The 17,869-nt window shown below is 47.0% G+C and overlaps 10 protein-coding genes and 1 non-coding gene across 13 annotated transcripts; 6 read left to right on the plus strand and 5 right to left on the minus strand.

The window, feature by feature from the left end:
* Positions 1-169: 169 nt before the first annotated feature.
* Positions 170-251, minus strand: FOXG_21145. Its single transcript has one exon. It is a non-coding gene; the product is annotated as a tRNA-Ser (tRNA).
* A 1,153-nt stretch (positions 252-1,404) lies between these two features.
* FOXG_21146 (uncharacterized protein) lies at positions 1,405-1,740 on the minus strand (the record flags this gene model as incomplete). The annotated part of the gene is made up of 2 exons (XM_018401475.1): positions 1,405-1,519; positions 1,724-1,740. The coding sequence occupies 2 exons, from the start codon at positions 1,738-1,740 to the stop codon at positions 1,405-1,407; spliced, it is 132 nt and encodes a 43-aa protein (XP_018252569.1).
* A 1,406-nt stretch (positions 1,741-3,146) lies between these two features.
* Positions 3,147-4,133, minus strand: FOXG_13354 (uncharacterized protein; the record flags this gene model as incomplete). The annotated part of the gene is made up of 2 exons (XM_018393328.1): positions 3,147-3,933; positions 4,114-4,133. The coding sequence occupies 2 exons, from the start codon at positions 4,131-4,133 to the stop codon at positions 3,147-3,149; spliced, it is 807 nt and encodes a 268-aa protein (XP_018252570.1).
* Positions 4,134-5,333: 1,200 nt separating this feature from the next.
* Positions 5,334-7,074, plus strand: FOXG_13355 (uncharacterized protein). Of its 2 annotated transcripts, XM_018393330.1 has the most exons (5): positions 5,334-5,433; positions 5,542-5,899; positions 5,943-6,133; positions 6,179-6,600; positions 6,649-7,074. In XM_018393330.1, the coding sequence occupies exons 2-5, from the start codon at positions 5,567-5,569 to the stop codon at positions 6,978-6,980; spliced, it is 1,278 nt and encodes a 425-aa protein (XP_018252572.1). In that variant the 5' UTR covers positions 5,334-5,433; positions 5,542-5,566; the 3' UTR covers positions 6,981-7,074. The 2 variants fall into 2 exon arrangements, with proteins under 2 accessions (XP_018252572.1, XP_018252571.1); XM_018393329.1 differs by having other exon boundaries at positions 5,334-5,899.
* Positions 7,075-7,270: 196 nt separating this feature from the next.
* FOXG_13356 (uncharacterized protein) lies at positions 7,271-8,490 on the plus strand. Its single transcript, XM_018393331.1, has one exon. It carries the CDS (start codon positions 7,330-7,332, stop codon positions 8,371-8,373), a length of 1,044 nt encoding a protein of 347 aa, XP_018252573.1. The 5' UTR covers positions 7,271-7,329; the 3' UTR covers positions 8,374-8,490.
* Positions 8,491-8,808: 318 nt separating this feature from the next.
* FOXG_13357 (uncharacterized protein) lies at positions 8,809-10,563 on the plus strand. The gene has a single exon (XM_018393332.1). The coding sequence runs from the start codon at positions 8,831-8,833 to the stop codon at positions 10,391-10,393; it is 1,563 nt and encodes a 520-aa protein (XP_018252574.1). The 5' UTR covers positions 8,809-8,830; the 3' UTR covers positions 10,394-10,563.
* A 34-nt stretch (positions 10,564-10,597) lies between these two features.
* On the plus strand, positions 10,598-11,362 carry FOXG_13358 (uncharacterized protein; the record flags this gene model as incomplete). Its single annotated transcript, XM_018393333.1, has 1 exon — positions 10,598-11,362. The coding sequence occupies one exon, from the start codon at positions 10,598-10,600 to the stop codon at positions 11,360-11,362; it is 765 nt and encodes a 254-aa protein (XP_018252575.1).
* A 118-nt stretch (positions 11,363-11,480) lies between these two features.
* Positions 11,481-11,912, plus strand: FOXG_21147 (uncharacterized protein; the record flags this gene model as incomplete). Its single annotated transcript, XM_018401476.1, has 1 exon — positions 11,481-11,912. The coding sequence occupies one exon, from the start codon at positions 11,481-11,483 to the stop codon at positions 11,910-11,912; it is 432 nt and encodes a 143-aa protein (XP_018252576.1).
* Positions 11,913-12,146: 234 nt separating this feature from the next.
* Positions 12,147-13,082, minus strand: FOXG_21148 (uncharacterized protein; the record flags this gene model as incomplete). Its single annotated transcript, XM_018401477.1, has 1 exon — positions 12,147-13,082. One exon carries the CDS (start codon positions 13,080-13,082, stop codon positions 12,147-12,149), a length of 936 nt encoding a protein of 311 aa, XP_018252577.1.
* Positions 13,083-14,285: 1,203 nt separating this feature from the next.
* Positions 14,286-16,736, plus strand: FOXG_13359 (alkaline phosphatase; the record flags this gene model as incomplete). Its single annotated transcript, XM_018393334.1, has 9 exons — positions 14,286-14,747; positions 14,794-14,953; positions 15,001-15,176; positions 15,229-15,298; positions 15,349-15,603; positions 15,656-15,849; positions 15,906-16,001; positions 16,052-16,304; positions 16,357-16,736. 9 exons carry the CDS (start codon positions 14,286-14,288, stop codon positions 16,596-16,598), a joined length of 1,908 nt encoding a protein of 635 aa, XP_018252578.1. The 3' UTR covers positions 16,599-16,736.
* Positions 16,637-17,761, minus strand: FOXG_13360 (uncharacterized protein; the record flags this gene model as incomplete). 2 transcript variants are annotated; one of them, XM_018393336.1, is made up of 4 exons in its annotated part: positions 16,637-16,804; positions 16,857-16,977; positions 17,032-17,510; positions 17,565-17,642. In XM_018393336.1, 4 exons carry the CDS (start codon positions 17,640-17,642, stop codon positions 16,772-16,774), a joined length of 711 nt encoding a protein of 236 aa, XP_018252580.1. In that variant the 3' UTR covers positions 16,637-16,771. The 2 variants fall into 2 exon arrangements, with proteins under 2 accessions (XP_018252580.1, XP_018252579.1); XM_018393335.1 differs by having other exon boundaries at positions 16,857-17,510; positions 17,565-17,761.
* Positions 17,762-17,869: the final 108 nt, after the last annotated feature.

A 17,869-nucleotide genomic window follows, 5' to 3' on the forward strand; every position in this document is an offset into this window, starting at 1 on the left:
TTGAACTACGCGATTTAGTGTAGTGATTATGTTCAGCGAGACACCCTATTGTGCAGCGACATAACACCGTCTAAGCAGCCGGAGATAGACACTGGCTGGTCTATCAAGCGAACAAGAGGCAAAAAGAACAATGCCATAAAAGCAGTTTCAAGAAAAAGATAAATCCAATCGACGCAGGCCTGATTCGAACAGACGCCTCCGAGGAGAATAGATTTCTAGTCTATCGCATTAGACCACTCTGCCACTGCGCCTCACCTGATTAGATAAGGACATCTTGACAAAGATTAGCTTATGAAGGTATGGCAAAGCCCGGGTCAACTGAATGAAAAACAAATGAATTACTCGAAAGGACACTGAAGTGTCCACCTGCCTCCTTGTAAACAATCTGAATCTAGAAACACGAGATAATGCTGGCAAGATGAGCCTCTACCCAGAAGTCGCTCAAGCTAGCCAGATCCTGCACACCCAAAATTGCCAAAGCCTGACGCTTTTCCAACTGCATTACCGACACATTCTTTCTGAAAGACCCCGGGACGAAACCTGGCTGTCCACTCACGCCCATCATCTCCAAGGCCATAGGTGAACTTCCATGTGTCAGGTAGTAGTGCGCAGCCTTTGATCTCCTTCAATGAGTGACCAAACGAGCGGGTTGATAGGTCAAGACACATAACTTGGTTGACTGATAGATACCAACTCCGTAGGAGCACCTGCTTGCGTTTCATACAGGATCTCCTACTGCCTGAGGTTCTAGGCCATTTGGGGATTTCAAACCGAGGCGACATCACTTTACCCTTTGTGAATGGGTCGGACGCCCTTCACTCCATGGATAGCCTTAACTTGCGCTACTTGTTCGTTGGACAAATCGGCCCCCCATTTCCATTTGTGTAATTTGCCATCTAAAAAACTAATAATTGGACCGTAATTATGACCTCCAAGGAGTCTTGCGAGAGAAGCGCCTGAGTCGGCACACTGTTCTTGGTTTTCACGGTCAAGAGGATCAATCACGTACCCCCCTGCCACGTATCTGCGGTTCAGATTGTAGAGCTTGGGCTGCACGGACTTGACACCGTCGAGGCTCTCAGCTTGAGATACTTGGTCCCTGGATAAGTCAGCCTCTCACATATAAGTACTCCCCCTGACCAACCATCTGTGCCTCAATCTGGGTTCCAAATTGTAGGTTAAGGGAACTATTAGTCGCATTGAATTTTTCTTGATTCCAAGATCAATCGACAAAATGATGTATCTTGCCTTGTCCAGGTCTTCTTGTTGCTGTAAGATTGCAGTGTCGTAAGTTGCAGGCTCTATCCGTACAGCACGCTCGAAATCAGGGCGTCGTCGGATGACTGAAATTCCACTGTTGGACGCCCTTATCGTATTTGAAATTATATGCTCATCAATCTCTACCTAGGGAGAAAGATCATTGCTCATAAGAGCATTCTGGATGAGATCGACGTTCGTATTGGCATTAGGACTCAAGCGGAGGAATACAGTGTAGAGCAATCCACCACGATCAGAAGGGCTAGAAATGGTGTCATTCGTGTCAGCGGTGTTTGATACTGAACAGAGTACCAAACTCAACCACGGAAAGAGAAGAATGTGCAGAAACATGGTAAAGGATGAGTTTTGCCAGCTTGTACTTCTTGTGTGATAGCAGAAAAATGATTTAATCATAGCAACGCTTTAGAACTCTTATATGGGCGGCTGCCAAATATTACGGTCTTACCTGGCTTCGTCTGACATGGTCTTAAGTCAGTTCAAGATGAGCTGTGGTGCCTCGGTAGTTGTGAAAGTGATAAGCGAAGTGGATGGAACGAACCACCAGCTAATCTTGTACCAAGGGCGCTCGTTATTTATGCTCCCCCATGCACAGAGATTGCAAAGTTTAATTCGCCATCGGACGCTTCTGGGACAAACAATTAGAGGTCACACGAATAGAATTGGTGACTGAAGCTTATGTACCACTCACCGCGACATGCGTCATGGACTCATGGCCGTTCCCAGTTTCCAAGCAATCAGCAAGTACAGTATAAGCACTGCAGAATGGCATTCAATAAGATATAGTAGTTTGGCTAGATTAAAAAAAAGTGCTTAGCAAAATTGCCAATTCGTGTTCAAATTGCTATTGTCCGGCCGAGGGCTCGAGTTTCTGGGCGATGGAGACGAATAATATAGAATCTCACTAAATAAATTTTAAAATAATAGAGGGAGCTCATCGCCGATAAGTGCTAGACCAATAGAGTTAGCCACAAAGAGTCTCTTGTCATCTGTACCATGTACCATCATACAGAGTCCATACACGGCCAAATGATATATCGGCAGTCCTAGGTTGGGACTTGATACCTTTCTTTGCAACAGTTGTCTGTATTATTTGGTAGTGCAAAATATTTTATTTTCTAATGTCGACTTCTGGGAGGTCTTGCTACTTTCTTTCCTCTCATCGGCACAAAGACTGGCAGGCTCAATGTCAGGAGTTGAGTTCAAAGCACCAATGAATAAAACAGGGAGGACATACTTTGTGAGAACGGTTTAAAAGTTCTTCCACGTAGGTTGTCGTTTGGAAATCCAGACGCCTTATGTGAGAACAATTTGCCATGGAATGACGAATAATAAGGCTGACATGATTTCTTCAATATAGTTGAAAATTTATAGAGTGATACTAAGTGATCATTTGATATTCCATGTGAAACAAAGATTGGCATCATTGATTCCTGCCGACGAATACACCAGCTCATCCGTCATCCTGATCGACGGGTTTCGGTGACGATATGTGACCCTGTGGAACAACGGGACCTTTTTACCATACACAGCTGTCCTCGGAGGCATTTCGATGACCTACGACATTGTAGGATTATGCTGTGTGAATGAATTCCTCTTCTGTTACATGGTGCTGACGGTAGAATTTATTCCCTTTCCAGTGTGTTATCGTTGGACAGGTATACTCTGCCGAACCCTACCTAGGGGTTTGGACGAGTCTTCCAAAAGGAGCTGCGCGCACCAAGCGAACTTCAGTGCTTTCTTCAAATTACTTTTATTTAGCAACAGTAATTGGGCAAATGTTCTTTGATAACAAGAGCCAGCTCAAGTATTTCTGATTCTTCTATCATGAAAGTGAGCTGGTAAGCTGGACGGTCTGTTCTCTATCTGTATTACCTGTGGTTGCATACAGTCGCCGGATGTGGCCTGGGACCGGGGCCACGCCTCCCTAGCGCGGCTGTGCGGACTGAAAGCACTCCTCCAACGGCTGCAGCCTGTCCCATTTCTTCTGAAGACAGCAATGCCATCCAGTGACAGATCCTGCCATCTTGCAGTAACTTTGGGGTTACATAGTCCCCAAAGAGGTCCCTGAGAGCAGTGCCTGTGGCTTTGCATTGATCTTGATCCTCAATTCCCACTGGCTTGATCATCCTTCGCTTCCTCAGTACAGATTTTGCTGAAGTTTTGAGAAGATACTGGTCTAGAGGAACTATAGGCCTGACGCCCTCGATCCTTTCAGCTAGCGATACCTGGTCTCTTGTTGAATCGATCTTCCACGGCTTGACCCCATAATTTCCAACGTCCTGTGGTTGCATATGATCTTTGAAGATTTCTTTGAGCGAAAGATGGGTAGTACGACACTGATCTTTGTCTCGGCGATTTAGAGGCCATACGACGTGGCTTTTCTTGTTTGAGCAATCGTCATGTTGAATGTCTACCTCAGTAGTTGTTGCTTCAATAGGTGTCACGCGCACTATATCGGGGTGGCTGGTGAGCTTCTCTGCTTCCTCAGTCGTCGCTTCGATAATATTGGACTTTAGACCGGCACCGACGCTTTCCCAAAGGGGTATGCTGCTGCATTGGAGAGTGGCCTTGATGAACTCCACCGCCGTGACATCATTAACAGGTCTGCTGAGAAAGATCAGATACAGATGCTTGACGAAACCGGGCGAGTTTCTGCTTCTTCCATGTTAGCGCAAGCCGTTATGTATAGTTTATGAAGGTAAACGGGGGTAAGATAGAAATTAATCCGCGGCTTCTGTAAATACAGTTGGGGTTCTTTTTCTGGGTCGATGAATTGTCTGGGGCACACCATCGCGAGATTCAGTGCAGCAATTAGGAAGAATATTGAAAACTTACCTCGAATTTCCTTCTAACATGATGTAGAAAATGAATGACGAGTATTGGGCTTTTTTGGTTTACTGCTCTGGGTCGTCTTCCCGTAAAGTTCGTTAAGCGAATTGTCCACGGCGATGTGCAACACGAAGGTCAAGTAAGAGCTTTTGAAGGGGAAAGAATCAGAAAGTACATCGTCATTAGTTGCAAGTGGCTCTTCTCCTCTTAATAAGAAAACGTTTGGTCTGAGGTTTTACAGAGTGGGCGTGTACCCCGCCCAGATAGCTGTGAACTTAGTCTTGGTCCGCAAGTCAAGAGTGATACAACTCATGGGGCAAAGAGGCTCTGTAGTCATGAGCAACAACTGTGTTTGCTCAGCACCGTGGCTCATAGGCTATGACTACCTGAAGCCAAAGCAACGGAGCGTTCGGGGCTTAAAGGAAAAAACTACTATTTGTCGACTTTTATTAACCTTCAGCTCTTAGTGGAGGCGAAAAATAAGGAGTGGATTCATCTAACTAGTCACACGACCTAACTTTGGCGCGACACAACCTGGGATCTAAAACTTTGAGAACGGGGCAGGCAGGGAGAAAATCCTCTCTGTCTTTGGTCGCATATAATGTCCCCTCTCAACCAGTAATGGAAACTTATTTCGAGCCCATCACAACTCTGATCCGATCTTAGAATAAGGTATAATGGCAAAAGAATAACTATCTATCCTTTTTCCCCATTTTCCATCCAAAGATCAATCTTTTCTGTTCCCTCTCAGGGTCATTCTGGACTCCATCACATCCAATGGCCTTCATTCCACGCTGCTGGAATACTTTTGACTCGCGGCGCTGTCTTGGTCATGCAACTGACTGTAGTTCATCTCGCACAAATGGGCGCCGAGATTGTACATTTTTATAGATCATCAACACGATAATAAGGATTATTGCAAAAGCCATTTGAATGACATATCGTGTGGCGACGTGCATCGGGATATCGGGCTATCTGAGCCCGGCCAAAACTTCTCGAACCAATGATGAACAAGAGTGAGAGTATTCAACGACGGGTCCATGTCCATCACTCCGATGACCCATTTTGTTGAAATAGCCGTGCCTAGTAATCATTGGGAAGGTCACAAGTGCCGTTGTTCATGTCCCTGGTGATATTAATGCCAAGCCTACTTCCCCACAATCTCGGGAGAATTGACGACGCGGGGTTGTAGCCTCTCCAATTGAAAAGCAGCGTTTATGAACATCATCTTGGCAAACAAGGGGTTCCAAGATCAATTCATCAGTGCCAGTTTACCAGGAATACGCAGGTGAAGACCTGGAATACGATCCTGTGAGAGTGAAATCGGTAAGATCTGCAATGTTCATAAATAATATGCCTTGGAATCCCTCTCTCGTTGCTCAATCATCATCATCTCTTGATTCGGAATTTCTCGCTCACAATGCATCTATACAGGATTGCGGTCATCTTTGCAAGCCTGATGTCGGCCGTTTCAGCCCTCACGGTCAAGTCCACCAAACAGTGGACAATCGGCACCGATGTCCAAGGCTCCGAACGACTCAATGGCGTGAGCTATCAAGAAGATGCCCTCATTACCTATGGGGACTATCAATATGTTACTTTTTACGAGACTGCCCCGGCGGGATATCTCAACCATTTCGTGAAGCTGGGACGTAGAAAGGTTTCACCTAGTATCGGCGACTGGGAGTTCCTCACTCTCGATGACTATACCCAGAAGACGATGGATGGCCATAACATGATCTCTATGGGTATTTCGGGGGATGGAAAGATTCACCTCAGCTTTGATCATCATGTAAGTTGAAACCAAGACTGGGGATCCTCTCTGACTCTTGAAGGATGTCCCGATCAATTACCGCATCTCGAAAAACGGTATCGCAAAAGACGTTCCCTCAAAATGGACCTCGGATCTCTTCGGCCCCGTCGTCCATGACCTTGTTGGGTCCCAAGGACCTTACTCGCCACTGACGTATCCTCGATTTGAGCCTTTGAGCAACGGTGATCTTCTATTAGAGTTTCGAATTGGCCAGTGAGTATTGTGATTTTATCTTCGGGCGCGTACTGACAACCGTAGGTCGGGGTCGGGCGATAGTTACATCCATCGCTACAGCGCATCGACTGGGAAATGGCAAGCCTACGGAATGTACATCCAAGGTGACGACAACAATGCGTACATCAACGGAATAGATTACCTGGATGGAAAGTTGTATACCTCGTGGACTGTCAGAGAAACACCGAATGCTGACACCAATCATGGTGTTTATTTTGCCTACTCGAATGACGATGGCAAGACATGGTTTAATACGAATGGTACCAAGCTTTCGAAACCCATTTCAACATCTGATGACAGCACTTTGATCTGGGATGTTCCTCAGAACAGCCGTATGGTCAACCAGGAGGGACAGCTTATCGACATCAAGGGCCGGTTCCATATTCTGATGAGAGACCTGTTGTCTGGTGAGCATCAGTATCAGCACTATCTCCGGAAAACTGACGGTAAGTCTGTCAATCTCCCTTCAATCAACATCGCTAAACTTTTACAAGGAACATGGACCAAGAATGCCATTAACCCCGCTGGCCTCAACGGGCCTGATCTGTACGACCCAAGGGGCAAACTTGCTGGCGACGCGAGCGGCGAATACTTGTTCGGCTTGCTCCCTGATCCTGTCAAGCAATCAACTGGTATTTATGTCGCTACCGCATCAAAAGATTTCAAGGACTGGAAGAGTCTGGCCGAGATCCCGAATACTTCGACCGAGCCCCTCTTTGATAAGACAAGACTTCATGAATCGGGAGTTTTGAGCGTGTTTGTAAGACAGGCGGGTGGATTTCCTGATCGCAAATTACAAGTATGGGATTTTGAGCTTGACCTATAGTTATATACATGAGCCAACTGGTTTCTCTGCCTCTTGTTTCATTCCAGTAGATTATATCTTGTTCCTGCATTCGTCTATGCCTCATCTCCGTGGCAGATTGCGCTACTGTTCGTCAGTGAAGTATTACCTTTAATGCCCAAAGCTTAAGACGAACTTCTTTTTTATTCAGAGTTTACTATGATCTCCTTTTTGCTGAGCTATTGGCTACTGGCAGGATAAACTCATTGCTGCCTCGGATCTTATGTCAGATACCGGAATACCCCGCTCCGAGCGGATCATTTATGGCCAGACCAAACCAGGTTTCACTGAGAAACAAGAAATACCAAGATTTTTGTATCTTACCTTTCCCATGAGACAGACGCTTCTTAAAATGCAGGCACTCATGCAGAAGCAAATAGAAAATGCCATCGCGCTGAGGAAGCCAGCGTCTGCACTTCCGTGGCGACCCGACGAACCCTGCACGCAGCCTTTGTACAGGTGGAGTAGCAACGCGGATGAATGGCAGCTACTTCAAGCATCGGAGCCCTCACCAAACAAGTCCAAGGCGACCAGACTAGCAGTTTACAGCTGGAATGTCGATTTTATGCTCCCTCATGGCGACAGCCGGATGAACTCTGCTTTGAAGCATCTGGAAGAGCTGAGTCGCCAGCATAGAAATGACAACAACACGACGGTTGTCATAAATATTCAAGAATGCGTTCCATCTGATTTAACTCTCATCGGCGAGAAGAATTGGATCAGAGATGGTTTCTACAGAACTGATGTTGATACTGCGAACTGGGCCTCGGGCGCTTATGGTACGACGACGCTGGTTGATCGCCGACTTGATGTCCTGTCCTGCTTTCGAGTGCATTACTCGGCGACTCAGATGGAGCGCGATGCCCTCTTCATTGACGTAGAAGCATCTGGCCAGATAGTTCGACTTTGCAACACTCACCTCGAATCACTTGCAATGGAGCCACCACGTCGCCCAGCCCAAATGCAGCTCATCGCTTCACACATGCACGCCGAGGACATTTCGGGCGCCGTCGTGACTGGAGACTTCAACGCCATCCAGCCATTTGACAGAACCCTTCACACAGACAACAACCTCAAAGACGCATATCTCAATCTCGGTGGCACAGAAGGCGACGGTAGGGATGATAACGAAGGGTATACATGGGGACAGCAGGCTCTACCAGAGCTGCGACAGCTATTCGGCTGCTCGCGCATGGATAAGGTGTTTTTCTGTGGCGATGGACTTGAACTCTTGGGGTTTGAGAGATTTGGTGCTGATGTTGAGCCGGATAAGTCGGAGGAGGGTGTTCGGAAGGATCTGCTCTCGCTTGGCTTTGAGAAGCCGTGGATCACTGATCATCTTGGCGTCAAGGCAGTTTTTGAGATCAAGCATTGAACGAACACTGTAGTTATCTCATCCGTGTCAGCACAGTTAGACATCAACGAACAGGCAAACTGAGTTTCCAACTCCCGAGTCACGATCACAAATCGAGACATAACATGAACAGTGTTCCATATTCGTAAGCGCATTATGATGGAGATGCTAGAGAGGCTGAGAGGGTCGCATCTCTCAGGCACAGTCGTTGTAGTGGTGGCAATCTCCACTAGCGATCTTACACGGCTAGCTTGGCCAGGTTTAGCGGGATGCCCTCGCTGTCAGCACTTGTCACCGATTAGTTCAAGCACTACAGTTCGTCTCATGTAAACCAGCCAGTTAGAAAGTGCTTATACCGACACTTTACCTTGTCGTATTCGTACGTTGCCAATCTCCCTGAAGCTATAAAGTCTGGGGTCGCGCGATCGTTTAAGTTCTCTTTTCACTAGTGAAACCTCGATATTGACTCTCAATCGCCATGGCAAATCCAGTGCTGGAGTTACTATCGCGGCCAGCCATTGCTGCGCCGCTCATTTTGATTGTGTCATATGTCATATACCAGCTTTTCCTAAAACATTCCAACTTACCTGACCTACCAATCATCGGTGCACGCGAAGGCGACTGGTTTCCCATTTTACAAGCCAAAATTCGCAATTCTCTCGATGTCAAGGCCGCGCTCAACTCGGCGTACATCCAGTACAGAAACCAAGCGGCTATTTTTCCCTTGATCGACGGTGGAAACATTATCTATCTTCCACGATCAGATACAAAGTTCGCCAGCGAGCAGCCTACCAATATGCTCAGCATGCATGAATCGGCACAGCAAGATTTGCAGACGGACTACACTACCATGGATCCATCCCTCACGCATGATCCTATTCATTTGGAACTGGTCACTACCACGCTTACCAAAGAGGTCGGAAATCTCATCCCAGATCTCGCTGAAGAAATCGAGCATTGTGTCAGGAAACAGTTGGGCAGCAGCACAGACTGGTCTGAAATTTGCATAATGGAATCTGCGCAAAAGATGCTCAGTGGTATCACCAATCGAGCATTTCTTGGTCTTCCGCTTTGTCGAAATGAAGAGATGCTGAAGCTGGGCATCGCGTTCGCCCAGGATATTCCACTGTCGTCAATGATGATGAAGTTATTCCCGAGCTTCGTTAAACCGCTAGTTGCGCCTCTTATAACCCGATCCAACAGGATTCACACTCGCGACTTTGAGAAGATCCTTGAACCAGAGATCAAGGCCCGTCTAGAAGAATACGATTCGCAAGATGAACACACCAAGTCCGATCGGAACGATTACTTGCAGTGGTTGATTGAGCAAGCTAAGGAGATCGGTAACCCGAAGAACTGGCAGGTCAGCGCGCTGGCTCAACGTGTTCTGCTACTGAACTTTGCGTCCATTCACACTACGACGTTTGCAGTTACCCATGCTCTTCTTGACATTGCTTCATCATCTCCCGATCTTATTTCTGAACTTCGCGATGAAGTGGAGAGCGTACTGAAATTACATGATGGCAAGTGGAACAAACGCGCCGTTGCACAGCTCGAAAAGCTCGACTCTGCAATTCGCGAAAGCCAGCGCAAGAACTCCATCGTCTCAATCGGAGTTTCCCGTACCGTCGTAGGAGAAAAAGGTGTCACTTTTCCATCGGGTACGCACGTCCCCAAAGGGCTAAGAATAGCCGTACCAGGGTACTCAGTGCTGCAGGACAGTGAGATCTACCCTGAACCTAAGACTTACAAACCACTTCGCTTCTACGATGCGCGACAAAACGAGGCAGACGAATATGTCAAGAGTGCGCGTAATGCTTTACCGACTGCGACACAGGACTTTTTAGCGTGGGGACTCGGTCGGAACGCGTGTCCGGGAAGGTTCTTTGCGAGTAACGAGATCAAAATGTTGCTTGCTTACATCCTATTGAACTATGACATTGAGCATATGGCAGAACGGCCACGGAATACTTGGATTGCCCAGAATAGGATACCTCCCACGAAAGCGACGTTAAGAATAAGGAGGATATCTCGATCTTAGGTGGCATTAATAATGTAGTATTACAGATGAAGGATGCGAACATGAGAAGGATTCGCTCGTTGATAAGGAATGATAACGTTCACGTGACAGCGTGTTGTTTTCCTGACACGTTCAGCCATAAATTCCTTCCCCTCCAATTGACGCGTCTTATGGCGACTTGATCATTTCCTCGTACAATCAATACTCTTGAGTTGTTCTTGTAACATGGATTCAGCCTCCAGCGATATCTCATACCTATGGAAGAGGTCTTCCGGCGGAGATTGGGAGAGACAGATCGACGAGTGCGAAAGCTTTTACTGGCTTTACACTAAAGAAGGCCATGGCTGTTATCCGATCACTGCTTGCGCGTCCTTCCAACTCAAGCTCCCTTCCAACAATGGTCATGGTCACGATATCGAGGCTCTAAAGAATGCTTGGGTCTTGATCCGACACAAACACCCGACAATGGGCTCCCGTATCGAACGAGATGACGAGACCGGCACGTCCAAAAGGATCTACAAGCCTTTTGAGAATAACGAAGATGTTGATAGTTGGTTGAACTCGACCTTCCATATCATCAGCATCGATAAAATCGCACTCGAGTGGTTCAATGACGATGCTCCTGTCTTTACTGTTCCATCAGTCTACATCATCCAGTCCAAAGGGGATGCCAGTCACCAGACCCTGTTCTTGCGATGCCCTCACGATATTACCGATGGTATTGGTATTCTACAGCTTCTCGATCAGCTGTTTACTCAGGCTGCCCAATTTTACACTCAATCAGCAAAGTATGAATACCCGTTGCCTGATGAGGACCTTGAGGCAAAACTTTGTCCATGTCTTCGTATCGCTGTATCTATTCTCGATCCTTTCTCCGATGCGCAAGTGCAACGCTTCCAGGAGATTTCTACCAACAATGGGGAGATGTACAATCATCCTGGTCTGATGACTTGCCTCCAACCTCTTCTCCAGACATCAAAGCCGAATTGAAGGCTAAGCGCATCGCTGTGTCAATCCCCGAAGGCATATCATCACAGATACCGGCCGGCTGCAAGACTGTTGGCTCTGGAGTCAGTGTAACTCACATGTCTTCGTCTCGGCTCTGGCAATGGCCCTCGTTGTATTCAAGCCTCGCAAACAGGAAGCCTATACTGTTCGCTATGTCGACTGTCCCATGCTCAACCTCCGCCCATTCTGCAAAGAGTCGTACAACAGCCCTGATCATGCGGGCGCACCGTATCACGCCGTCTGTGCACATGCTTTAGGCATTGACTTGAAAGTTCCTGGGCTGGCGGTTGACAAAGATGTTGCGACAAAGACCTTTCCCCAAGTAGCTACAGAAGTTCGAGACTTCTATAACAAGCAAAAACTCATCTTATCGGAGGTTATCGACGAACAGTTTCTCTTCGCTCCCTTGACGTTCAGATTCCAGTTCCCCTCGCCTGGGGCAGATCCCTGGCCTGTCTCAGACCCACCATTCTGTCCTGTTTCTCTCTCCTCAATAAGGAGTGTATGCAGAGGTTCTTGGAGAGTATTTTGAAGCTTGTATATGAACTTATTCTACACGACAAAAAATCTCCTCGCCGCAGACTAAGAGATAGAAAAGTTTAGATGATATTAGTATATCTTAGGGTAGGTTATGATAACCTTCGTATCCTGCTTTATCCCAGCCCTCATTTGCCAGGAGCTTAGCGTGGCGGTCCAAGTTCATGTCAAACTCACCGTCGGCTGCAGGGATCTTCGCGCACCCTATATGAAGTCTGAGACGCAAGGGCTACAAGTCGAATAGGCAGAGTTCAGGCCAGGAAGCAGAGAGGTCATAAAAGCACCCGCGTTGATCTTCTGAACGGTTATGGGCTCTGCTGAATTGGCCAAGAGACTCGATAGGAAATGTCCAAAATCCTATTGCGGTTTCAACTGCTCCATTGAACTGCTCTGTAGTCTCCTTGAGATGCATCCATACTTGTTCTTGCTGGAATCCTTTTCCATTGAGTCGCTTTTGTTCCCGTCTTTCGCCTTCGGACTTCAAATGAACAACAGTGTCAGATTCACAACTAATCGGCGATTCGCTTCGGTTAGTTGTGTATGCAATTTTGTAGACACATGGTGTTGTCACTTTCAATTTCTCTACCAACTCCATCCATTTTTGGTATGGCCGTCCGAGGTCTGAGGTGTAGGAAAGATCGAAATAAACATTATTAAGTACTTCGTGCCCGATGTGTCGTGGATCCTGCTGTCTTGAAAAGTTGCCGGTAGCCCCTGCGACAGGAAGTGAACAGCAATAGTGCAATAGGCACTGGTGCTCAGCGGGACATTTGTAGGATACTTTGTCCACATCAGCGTAGTGTATAAATGTGACACTTCGAAGCCGGGCCACAACCTGGCGCAGCTGTTCTTCTGATCTGGCATAACGAGGAAGATGATGAACCCTGAAAGAGAAAGACCAATATGTATATAAGAAGGCTACGTGATATAAGCCTGCTTTACGCGGGTCATGATTCCAAACGTCATTCGCAAAGTTTGTGAACAGGGGCAGGCCATCAATCTCCAAGGTATCTAGCTCAGGATTCAGGGAAAGTGTCCCTGGTATGAGAGCTTGAGGTCGTTTGTGACTTTGGGGACCAACGTAGCTCAAAACGATCCCGTGCGGATTGCGCTCAGTGTTCTGTTGACTATCATGAAGTGAATCTGTGATCAAAGGAGACTCCATGACATAGAAACAAGGAAGGACTATGCGATAAAATCGCTGGGCGCTAGCACGAGATTCGACGCTGGTACTGAATAAGGCGCCAGGCTTTGGTGGATGATGGAAAAGAATTCTATATGGCCCTGTGAGTGGCCGGGCGATGCCAGGAATTGCACCAGGAATTCCACCACGAACTCCACCGCGACGAATTTTGCCAGTGGTTTTGTCGATAGTGCAAAGTTCAACTTTAATGTATCGCTCACACGTCAGGCTTTGCTCTCAAATCATATGTCTTAGCTCCGTAGGAAGGTTAGGAAACAAATGAAATGTCGCATTCGAAATTGGAAACTTGGGGTTAAGGAGACTCGGGAGTTGGCCAGATGGCTTGACCTGGGGGTTTTGGTTGGGATCATCCATGGCGAGGTCAAGTGTTGGCAAAAGGGAAAATTCACAATTCCAACTTGTAGGGCTGAGCGCTGTTCTTATAACAGCGAGAGCCAAAAGTTACTTTGTGACTCATTATTAACTTTCTCAGTCAGAGTTTGTGAATCTGGGTTGACAAATAACTAAGTGACACTTTGCTATAATTTGAGCTGTGAATAATTTAATAATTAAAATCAAAACTATATATAAGATATTATACTTTACCTAATAAGAGTTTTTATTATTTGTAAGATCTTTTAACATTAAGTGATTTTGATATGAATAGAAATAATGAATTGTTAGCTGAGACTCATTTGCATGTGTAAGTCTGTTACTGGATGTTGGGCGTTTATGCCCAAGAGGCGATGACGTCTGGCACAGCTCGGGCGCCCTCACAAAAAAAGGCCAGTTTTGTCATTCAAGGCAAAGACATGGCCAATGAGCATTTTGACAGTAATAATTGATAATGTCATGTCCTCACTCATTCTTATTCTTGACTAGTGGACTCAAGCCACGCATGAGCTAAGAGAATCCTCCTGCCGTGTTGAGCTATACCAGGCGCGCTGATCACCTACTGATTGGTCGCTGACATGACTCCACTAACCTCATTCTCAAAGCGATCGCATTCTCTCAACCGAGTATACGATCGCTTTCAGGCGACATGTGATATCAGTTACTCGGCAATATGCTATTGCTAGATGGGGTAGAAGAGGGGAAGTTGTTGATACCATGTATATAAGGCGATACTTGACCGCGTATCGACAGTGAACAAAGAGGTTCCATCTTTTTCAACGTTATACAACCATGGAGACCTATTTAATCTCAGTGCTACTTACTCTCACCAGTCTTTGCACCTTCTCAGTGGCTAGTTTCGATGGTAACATCAACTATGGAAGCCCCTCGCCTCGGCACACGCAGTTCGGCATCGATGTCGATCAAGTCCAGCGACGTTCCTGGAAGCGTGGAAACATCGCATTCAAGCCAGAGGAACTGAACTTTACTCATGGTGTTGCATCAGGCGATCCATGGCCTGAGAGCGTTATCCTGTGGACTCGTATTGCCCCGACCAATATGTCTTCCGCTGACACCGCACCCATTGATGGGACTGAGCCGCTTTACAGTCACGACACCAAGAAGTTCATAGAGGCCGATCCGAATCCTATCTGCTTGCATTGGAAAGTCTTTCCAGTTGGGAAGAAGGACTCAAAGTCAGTCGTGAGCAGCGGAAAGGCTTATACGACCGCGGATATCGACTACACAGTCAAGGTGAGATCTCATATCATGATAAAGGTCCAGAACTAACCGACCGTAGGTTGAAGCCAAAGGACTCAAACCATTGACAACTTATAACTACCAGTTCACCGTCTGCAACTCGAACAATTCTAGCCCCCTCGGAAGAACCAAGACGGCACCTAGGCCCGATGATGACGTATCTGAGATCAACCTGGCGGTTTTCTCATGCAGTGCATACTGTAAGTGTTGAGATCACTGTCTACCAGCTGCCACTGATCAATCCAAGTCCCAGGATACTTTAACGTCTACGGTAACGCCGCCCGAAAGGACAGTCACGACTGGGTTGTCCATCTTGGCGATTACATCTACGAATACGGCACCTATACACTTTACAAAGAGCGCGGTTCAATTCCTAAACACCCTACCTACTCGCTATATGACTACCGTGCACGCCATGGACAGGTATGAACCCACGCAACCGTTGTTCTTCAAACCAGGCTCTAACTCTATGTAGCACCGGACTGATCCTGACCTGCAACTGTTGGCGCAAAGCTCAGCTTGGATTACAACTTGGGACGACCATGGTAAGGCTTCCCCACGACGGACAAGAAGTTCCGTCACTAATCTGGACCAGAGCTTGCAGATAATGCTTATAGAGATGGATATGTCGACTTCTTCGACCAGCCGAACACCTTCAAAGGAGAAGGTCCGAAGGTAGCCACTGATGCACGCAAAGCCAACGCAGTCCGCGCGTACTTTGAGTGGATGCCAATCAGGCAGACTGACATGGACGACGGTTTACGAGTCTGGAGATCTTTTCAGTTGGGCAAGCTAATGGACCTTGTGATGTTGGATACCCGATTATACGACCGAAGCAAGGGAACCGATTGTGAGTACTTCCTTGGAAGCTTCACAGAGCCTCACATTCTAACCACGATCAGACGTCAACGACAAGTACATCGAAAAAATCAGCGATGATCCAAGTAGGACGCTGATGGGTGGCCGACAGGAGAATTGGTTCTACCGCTCGTTATCCGAATCCAAGGACCGGAACGCAACCTGGCGAGTGATCGGAAACCAGATCGTATTCTCCCACATTAAAGGGGACGCGGCTGGGGGAGGAGACACCTGGGATGTAAGATTCCAATATCTCCCTTCCGAAAGAAGAACCCCACTGCTGATCTCCAATAGGGCTATATCGCGAACCGAAACAGAACACTCAATCATCTCTATAAGAACAAGATCGACAACAACATCTTCTTGTCTGGAGATAGTCATATGAACTGGGTATGGGATCACACCAGTCCTGGATTAGTAACACCGCTGACTTTTAGCAGGTATCTGATTTGGCGTGGCTGGGCACCAAGAAGTACAATCCAAAGACAGGAGAGGGTGCCATCGGGGCTGAGTTCGCAGGTACCGCGGTCAGCTCATGGGGTACTTCAGGACTCAAAACGATCGAGCCTGACGCAGGAAAATTGTCTCGCAAAGCTATCGCCGAGAACAAAGAGCTATTCTGGCAAGAAGGATACTACCGTGGCTACTTTCACTTGTCCGTCGCTCCAAAGAAAGTCTCAGCTCAATTCTTTGGTAAGTCAAGCGACCATTGTGAATACTCGGCACGATACTAACAGGAAGGAAGGCTCACCATCCATTGCGACTCATAATGCTTGGGAGATCCCATTAGCTAATTTTACGGTTTTTGCTGGGGATAATCGCATCCATCGGCCGAAGGATGGCGTCCAGGCTGAGTCTGGAGCCCTGAAGTCCGGGGAAATAAAGCACACGAATTTGACGTTGAATACTGAGACCGGCGTTTGGAAGGTTCAAGGCTTTGACAAGATGTATCTCAACCCAGAACCTAGTTTCCTTGGTTCATCCTAACCGACATGGCCAATCAGCGTCACGAAGTGTACACTAGTGTTGAGATTTGGTCACAGAGATATTGAAGATGGTTTATATGGTAAACACTATATACTATGCTTATCCCTTGTTTAAAATTAGATCAATTGTCGTAAAACGTGCTGGGCGTGTCCATAGGCATGATAAAGCAATATCTAACCCTTGTATTCTGTCACTTCAATCTCGTCCTATCACCTACGATCAGCAGACTGATAATAGCGCTCGTGAGCCATTACTTACCTCGAACTCTCCAGGAATGATAAGACCGATGATAGCTCGGGTCTCCATGGACTGATGCTCCTTGACATACTGTTTGTACTCAGGTGCACCAGGGCGAAGGACATTATCTGCCACAATATGGCTTCCCTTCTTAAGCAATCCTAGCGATTCAACAACCTGGAGATCCGTGACATACAGTTCTTCGACGTGATCCAGAAACAGCATATCCACGCTTTCTAGTTTTCCTTCTTCCTTCAGTCGAGTAAGCGAATCGGCAGCCTTTCCCGTGATCACTTTTACGACATCTGATAGTCCTGCTAGATCGACAAGATTCATTGCGATACCTGCGAAAACCGGATCGGCTTCGAGGCTCCAGTAGACGGCCTTGTTCTTAGCGTCTTGGTTGTCTTTATGCGCGTTTTTCAACGCGTTTCCCAAGAATAGTGCTGAGTAACCAACGTAACCACCCACCTCAACAAAGACACTAGGCTTTGTCTCAGTAATAAGAGTAGCGATCTTTTCTGCTTTGTCTGGGCCAATGTTGATCAGGAAGTCTCGCTGAGCAGCAAATTCGTCCATGGCCTCGCAGATTACCTGGGGATTGTTGCGCATATTCGGGAAGTTTGGATGGTCGTAAAGCCAGCGTAGAAGAACAGCTTCGCGACCATCATTCCACTTCAGAAACCACTTAGTCAGTGATTTAGCGACGCTTTCAGATAATGGACCTACTTCAACGTATGCGTCTCCAAGCTCCTCAAGCTTTCGCATTGATGGATACTTTTTATATAGCTTCCTGCGTTCTTCCATGGTAAGTCGATTGTAGTTGGTACAGGATAATGGAGAGAGAGAAACCCGCGGGATGCATAAGCACGGAGGACAACTCTTTTATTGTTTATCCATGCTTACACGGCCAGGGCAGAATGTGTGACATACCCTTGCAGAGAGATAAGCAAGGCGAAAGGCGGGGTTTGTTGACGTTTCCCACCAGTCGCGCACACGTCTGAGACCAATACATGTAAATATAGATTATAAAT

This window comes from Fusarium oxysporum, chromosome 12 (genome assembly GCF_000149955.1).
Source record: "Fusarium oxysporum f. sp. lycopersici 4287 chromosome 12, whole genome shotgun sequence".
Lineage (NCBI taxonomy): Eukaryota > Fungi > Ascomycota > Sordariomycetes > Hypocreales > Nectriaceae > Fusarium > Fusarium oxysporum.

Excerpts from the sequence above, each read along its gene's own strand:
- FOXG_13355 (XM_018393329.1), top strand. The coding sequence starts at position 5,528 with ATGCATCTATACAGGATTGCGGTCATCTTTGCAAGCCTGATGTCGGCC. Across the intron at positions 6,134-6,178 it reads TTAGAGTTTCGAATTGGCCA|GTCGGGGTCGGGCGATAGTT; the intron begins GTGAGTATTGTG and ends TGACAACCGTAG. Across the intron at positions 6,601-6,648 it reads CTATCTCCGGAAAACTGACG|GAACATGGACCAAGAATGCC; the intron begins GTAAGTCTGTCA and ends AACTTTTACAAG.
- FOXG_13356 (XM_018393331.1), top strand. The coding sequence starts at position 7,330 with ATGAGACAGACGCTTCTTAAAATGCAGGCACTCATGCAGAAGCAAATA.
- FOXG_13357 (XM_018393332.1), top strand. The coding sequence starts at position 8,831 with ATGGCAAATCCAGTGCTGGAGTTACTATCGCGGCCAGCCATTGCTGCG.